Here is a 6,870-nt window from a genome sequence, read left to right as displayed (position 1 = left end):
CCCCTCCACCCCTCCATCCTCACCCCTGCCGTGCCCCCTCCACCCCACGATCTTCTCCCTGCTCCCTATCCTCACCCTGCCCTGCCCACCTCCACCCTACTCTGTGGAGTCCCAACACCACCTTGTTTCATGCAGATTGTGAGGGCGCTCCCCCACCCAGACGCCCTTTTAGAAATCACCTCGCATTCAGCCCCACCCCCCTCAGCTGCTTTCCTCCAGCCCCCAGTTCCACCCCACCCTGGGGCCCTGGGCGTGTGTGTGTGTGTGTGCGCGCGCGTGTGTGTGTGCGCGCGTGTGTGTGTGCATGTGTGTGTGTGCGCGTGTGTGCATGTGCGCGTGCGCGCTCCGTTGGGCTTCTTTGGGCCAGCCCTTCCGCGTGTGCCCCTCGCCGCAGCTGGTAAGTCCGCCGCAGGCCGCGTGTTCACAGCTGGCTGCAGCTGCCCCGGAGACTTCCTGCCAAACTCAGCCCCCACGGGAAACAGAGTCAGGTCATGTGGAGATTGTCTGGTAGGATCAACCTGTTCAAGACTTTGATGAGGGGCTGGGAAGGTGGCTCAGTGGTAGAGTGCTTGCCTCGCATGCATGAGGCCCTGGGTTCCATTCCTCAGCACCACATAAGCAGAAAAAGCCAGAAGTAGTGCTGTGGCTCAAGTGGTAGAGCGCCAGCCTTGAGCAAGAAGAAGCTCAGGGACAGGGCCCAGGCCAAGCCCCAGGACTGGCAAAAAAAAAAACTCAAAAAGAAATCATACAGATGAGCAGAAACAATCCAGAAAGCAGGTGTAACAAAACCATAAAAGCTGACGGTGAATAAAGAAGGAGAAGGCCAAGCAACAGGGAGGGGCGCGGCTCTTGGCTGTCAGCAGAGCCAGCACCTGCGGCTCGGGGTTTCTGCATCCGCACAGACGCCGCTGACCGCTGCCTTTGGAGCTGGGGGAAGAGGCATCTCCCCTCTTCCTTCTCCCGTGCGCCCCAGGAGCGATGGCCCCCTGCGCAGCTGTCACAGCCGCTGCCACAGGGCGATGAGGTGGCGTGGGCCGCTCACCACACGTCCCCAGATCTGCCCGGTAGCAGGCCTCCTGGGCTGCGCCCCCGCAGCAGCCCAGACCTGCAGCCTCGGGACCCCGCTCCTACCATGAACCGTCAGCAGCACGGAACCCCGCCTAGAGCAGTATTCCAAAGGCCAATAATGTCATTTATTTTCTAAAATCTTCTGGATTGTGTGTGTGTGCGCACGCGCACGCACGCTCACATGCATGTGTGCGTATGGTACTAGAGATTAGTTTTAGGGCTTCATGCTTGTAGTCTACCTCTTCAGCTGTGCCTCACGTCCTTTCGTTTTCCTTTACCTATTTTTTTGGTTGGACTGAGGTTTGAACTCAGAGCTTTGCATTTACCAGGCAGGTGCTCTGTTGCTGAACCATGCTGCTAGCCCGTTTGTGCACACATTATTTTGAGATAAGGTCTCACTTGTTTGCCCAAACGGTCACCTGGACCGTGATCCTCCTATTTCCCGCTGTACTGACAAGCATGCGCCACAGCCCCGCACCTTCCTTTTGCTTTTAGTTGTGTTTTTTTGGATAGGGTTTCATGCTGTCTCGCCAGCCTGGCCCTAGATGACTATGTCTACTTCTTGAGTAGCTAGCATCACAGGAGTGCCACACCATGCCTGGCTTATTTTTCAGATAGGGTCTCGTGCTTTGCCTTGCTGGCCCAGATTCTCTTATCTCTGCCTCCCAAGTAGTTGGAATTACAAGCAGGCATCACCACACTGGCCCTCACTGGATATGCCTTCTACGGATAAAAACATATCATGGTGCCCAAAAGAACTGCTCAGAACAAAGAGACTGGGTCAGTGGATGCAGCCAGTTTGCCCTGAGCTGCCGAGGGGGAGGGTTCCTCTGTAGATCCCCAGTGGGAGGGAACTTGACAGTCAGTGCTCGGCGCGAGAGTGGCCTGGCGTGGCTTTAGTTGAAGCATCCTGGCAACAGGCTGCTAGAGCATCATCTCGAGAGAGAGGGGCTGAGTGGCGACGTAACCCGCTGTTTGCACAATGGTGGTCTTGTCTGTGTCCCTCCAGCCTGTGGAACCGGACACACAGCCAGGCCTCACGCTCCCCCTCCCCGCCATCTTACAGGTGTAGTCACCCCTGCCGGCCGCCATGGGCAAACAGAACAGCAAGCTGCGGCCCGAAGTGCTGCAGGACCTGCGGGAGAACACGGAGTTCACCGACCACGAGCTGCAGGAGTGGTACAAGGGCTTCCTCAAGGACTGCCCCACCGGCCACCTGACCGTGGACGAGTTCAAGAAGATCTACGCCAACTTCTTCCCCTACGGCGACGCCTCCAAGTTCGCCGAGCACGTCTTCCGCACCTTCGACACCAACGGGGACGGTACCATCGACTTCCGGGAGTTCATCATCGCGCTCAGCGTCACCTCCCGGGGCAAGCTGGAGCAGAAGCTCAAGTGGGCCTTCAGCATGTACGACCTGGACGGCAACGGCTACATCAGCCGCAGCGAGATGCTGGAGATCGTGCAGGTACCCGGGAGGGGGCCGTCCCCGGCGTGCTGGGGACCAGCTCATCCCTCAACCCCCAGCCTTACCCCCCCACCCCTGTCTTGGTGCTTGAACTCAGGGCCTGGGCCTTAGCTTTTTCGCTCAAGTATGGTGCTCTACCACTTGAGCCACAGTTCCATTTCCAATTTTTGGGTTGTTTTTTTTTTTTGTCAGTCGTGGGGCTTGAACTCTGGGCCTGGGCTCTGTCCCTGAGCTCTTCAGCTCAAGGCTAGTGCTCTACCACTTGAGCCACACAGCATCACTTCCAGTTTTCTGGTGGTTAATTGGAGATAAGAGTCTCACAGACTTTCCTGACTGGGTTGGCTTTGAACTGTGATCCTCTGATCTCAGCCTCCTGAATAGGTAGGATTATAGGCGTGAGCCACCAGCACCCAGCTTATCCTTCCAGCTTTTTTGTGGTCAATTGGAGATGAGAGTCTCATGGACTTTAGTGCCTGGGCTGGCTTCAAAATTAGATCCTCTGATCTCAGCCTCTTGAGTAGCTAGGATTGCAGGCATGAGCCACCCGTGCCTAGCCAGGCTGTCTCTGTGCTCATTATATTCACCATGATCTGGCTACTGCCACCTGCCAGCTGTCACCTGACGGGATAGGTCCTTGCAAAGACCAGTGGCAAAAGGAGGCATTTTATTGGTCACTAACACAGGAGGCCCTAGCTGAGCTCAGAGACCAGTTTCTGCTCTCTGCATTGCATGAGATCCAAGGCTCAGAAATGATTCTGAGAATTTACCAAGCTAAGAATTACACTCATCTCTTGGGTCTGTGGGTGGCTACTTCCAGGGCCCCCTGCAGATACCAGAATGTCAGGGTAATGGATGGAATGGTGGGTAATCAGCGTGATGGTGTAATACCTGCATTCAACCTACTCGAGCTTCCTTATGCTTTAAATCATCTCCACATGACTTAGATACCTGACACAATGGAAATGCTTTGTGAATGGCTGTTACACAGTGTCATTTAGAGACTGGTGGCTCACACCTTAGCTACTCCGGAGGCTGAGATCTGATCTGTCTGCCAGTCCAGGCGGACAGAGCCAAGAGACCCTTTTCTCCAATGAACCAGCAAAAAACAGAAGTGGCTCAAGCGCTAGAGTGCAGGCCTTGAGCAAGAAAAATGAAACAAAAGCGTGAGGCCTTGAGTTCAAGCTCTACTACTGATACAAACAGTGATGATAGTAACTACGATTGCACCTACTAATAGTGGAGAGCAGCTGTGTGCTTTATACAGATGAGGTTTCTTTTTCCTGAGTGTGTTCTGTGATTAGTGGTCCAGCCTGCAGATTCTGAGCCTGCAGATAGGAGGGCCAGCCGTGGTCCAGGGCAGCCAGCGCCATCCTTTCCTCACGCGCCTTCCTGGCCCTGGCCCTGCCCCACCCCCGGCCTTCACCATCAGACTGGGTGGTCCCCATGCTTTTGAACCTCATTAACACGTCCCATCTCCTGATGAGGCCAGGACCCTGGCCTCCAGGGAGCCCCTCCCCGTCCACGTGTGCTGGGCGGAAGGCCCACCACCCAGGAAGATCCTCTGAGCACCTGTGTGCCTCTTTCTAGGCGATCTACAAAATGGTGTCATCAGTGATGAAAATGCCCGAGGATGAGTCCACCCCGGAGAAGCGAACAGACAAGATCTTCAGGCAGATGGACACCAACAACGATGGTAGGGGTGGGGAGGGGAGGGGTGGGCGGCTGAGCCTGGGGCCGCTGAATCCTGTGCGCATGCGCAGGGGCGGCGCTCTGTGTGTGTGTGTGTGTGTGTGTGCGCGCGCGTGTGCGTGCGTGTGTGTGACAGGTGCTGGTATTGTGTTTGGGGACCGCCTCCTTTCTGCAGCCCTGCTGTGGCTAGACTGAGGGGAGAGTGGGGTTCAGGGTCAGGGATCCTCCGCCCCGCATCCTGTCCCCTGCTCGTGGCTGAGGGCATGTCACTGGTCCTCCCGCTGTCTGCGAGGGGCACGCGGGTGTGTTTGGGGGAGGGGAGGCAGGCGTGCGCAGGGCTACAGGATGGAGGACTTCGATCAAAGGGTACCATGTCATGAGACTGATCATGGGATGCTGACCAGGCCTCTCTGGTTATCACCCCAAGGTTCAGGGCTGCTCAGACACCCCGAGAATCTAAGAGGGAACTGTCAGGCAGGACCGGTCTCATCTCTTCTCGTCAGCCTAAGGCTGCCATGCCTGGGACCTGGAGTCCCAGGTCAGAAAAGCCAGTCTTGGGGCTGGGAAGGTGGCTCAGCGGTAGAGTGCTTGCCTTACATGCATGAGGCCCTTGGGTTCGATTCCTCAGCATGAAAAAGCCGGAAGTGGCATTGTGGCTCAGGTGGTAGAGCGCTAGCCTTGAGCTGAAGAGCTGAGGGACAGCGCCCAGAGTTCACCCCTCACAATGGACAAAAAAAGAAAAGAAAAGAAAAGCTGGTCTCAGAGGGGCTGTGTGTGGCAGCAGTGCCCAGGGCATGCCCTGCCACTGGCGCAGCCACTCGGCGGCCAGGCTGCCCTGGGCTGCGTTCATTGTCCCTGGCCGGGGAGCCAGGACTGATTTGCTTTTAACCCACAAAGAAAGGCAGCTTTAAGAGAAGAATGCGCTCCCTGGGTTGTGCTGAGATTAAAAACACGCTAATGCAGAAGAAAGTGCTTTGTAGAGTCTTGAGTGCACAGGCAGGTGAGTTAAGGACTGAGCCCAGCAGGGGGACGAGGCCCTGCCGACCTGGAGGAGCAGAAGCTTCCAGACGCAGGGAGACGCGCGCAGACTCCTTCCCGCAGACTCTGCACGGCCTCCGCCTCACTGCCTCCCACAGATTCAAAATGTGCATCGCCAGAGGAGCCTGTGCCAGCCCTCCTTCTCAGCTTCCTTAGCTTCTCCGTGAAACCGGGACCAGCCCGGTGGTGGAGAGGCTGCACGATGCCTTGGGGGCCCTTAGCTCAGGACGGGGTATCCCACAGTGGACCCCGTCCCCCAGACCTCACAAAATGTGTTTGTCAGAGGTCCACTGCCCTGCGAGGTTTGTTTGTAAACGCGTATGGTGTGCGCTCCTCTCTCAGATAACCCTGGGGCTGGAAAGGTGGCTCAGCGATAGAGTGCTTGCCTAGCATGCATGAAACCCTGGGTTCGAGTCCTCAGTACCACATACACAGAAAAGGCCGGAAGTGGCACTGTGGCTCAAGTGGTAGAGCACTAGTCTTGAGCAAAAGAAGCTCAGGGACAGTGCCCAGGCCCTGAGTGCAAGCACCTGTAATCCTAGCTAGTTAGGAAACTGGGATCTGAGGATTACAGTTTGAAGCCAGGCTGGGCAGAAAAGTCATTGAGATCCTTCTCTCCAATTAAGCAGCAAAAAGCCAGGAGTGGAGGTGTGGCTCAAGTTGTAGAGTGCCAGGCTTGAACAAAAAAGCGCGTGCACACACACACACACACACACACACACACCCTACAAAGATCACGGAGAGCTGGCTAACCCGTCTCCCCTTGTCTCCACCCCCAGGCAAGCTGTCACTGGAGGAATTCATCAAAGGTGCCAAGAGCGACCCCTCCATCGTGCGCCTGCTGCAGTGCGACCCCAGCAGCGCGAGTCAGTTCTGAGGCCGCGGCCTGTGGACAGTGCGGAGAAACAGCCTCGTGTTGCCGTTTCAGCTTCGCTTGCACCAGTGGCTGCATCCTGCAGTCACTCCCGCTCTCCCGGGACCCGGGGTCCTGGGGGCCGTGCCTGCCGGGCCTGCGCCTCCTTCCTCCCCCTGCCCAGTGCGATCCACCCCTCCCGCCCGGCCCAGCCCCTTCCAGGGCCACTCCCAGCGAGGGCATGATGGGTAGTTCGCCTCAGCCCAGGGGCGGAGACTGAAGACTGGGATAGGTGGGGACCAAGGCAGGTGGGGAGGAGACTGGCCAAGTCCCTCCTGCGCATGGCTCCGCCCTCGCTCCTCCCCCCACCGAAGCCGCTCGCATGTACATAGTCCGCGGTCTCCTCTCTTTTAATATATAAGTTATGTGTCTGGTGAAGTGAGATGTGACGTGTAGGTCCTGTATTTAATGCCTCGGATTGCTTCTGCAGCATGCTCCCCTCCTGGCCTGTGGTTCCCCTGAGCCCGGTCGTCTCCTGGCCTGTGGTTCCCCTGAGCCCGGTCGTCTCCTGGCCTGTGGTTCCCCTGAGCCCGGTCGTCTTGTGGTATTTATATACACGGTCTGCCCAATTCACCAAGAGATGCATGCGTGCCGGGCTGCCCCGAGCCCGCCCGTGCCGCGGCCCGCCATGTGTGCTCCGTCTTCCCTGTTGATTGGTCTGGAATCTCATATTAAATTGATCAAATAAACAGAG

General features: G+C 57.0%; 1 protein-coding gene across 1 annotated transcript in view; it reads left to right on the top strand.

The window, feature by feature from the left end:
• Hpcal1 (hippocalcin-like 1) overlaps positions 1-6,870 on the top strand; it is a 75,712-nt gene extending 68,842 nt beyond the window's left edge. The window contains exons 3-5 of the mRNA XM_013013511.1: positions 2,135-2,536; positions 4,124-4,229; positions 6,043-6,870. Of these exons, the coding sequence (XP_012868965.1) occupies positions 2,159-2,536; positions 4,124-4,229; positions 6,043-6,140 (582 nt within the window). The 5' untranslated portion in view covers positions 2,135-2,158 and the 3' untranslated portion in view covers positions 6,141-6,870. The remainder of the gene's footprint in view (positions 1-2,134; positions 2,537-4,123; positions 4,230-6,042) is intronic.

Source organism: Dipodomys ordii, unplaced genomic scaffold, assembly GCF_000151885.1.
Source record: "Dipodomys ordii isolate 6190 unplaced genomic scaffold, Dord_2.0 Scaffold20, whole genome shotgun sequence".
Classification (NCBI taxonomy): Eukaryota; Metazoa; Chordata; class Mammalia; order Rodentia; family Heteromyidae; genus Dipodomys; species Dipodomys ordii.
Note: the sequence above shows the minus strand (reverse complement) of the source record. Positions and strands in the feature narration are given on the sequence as shown.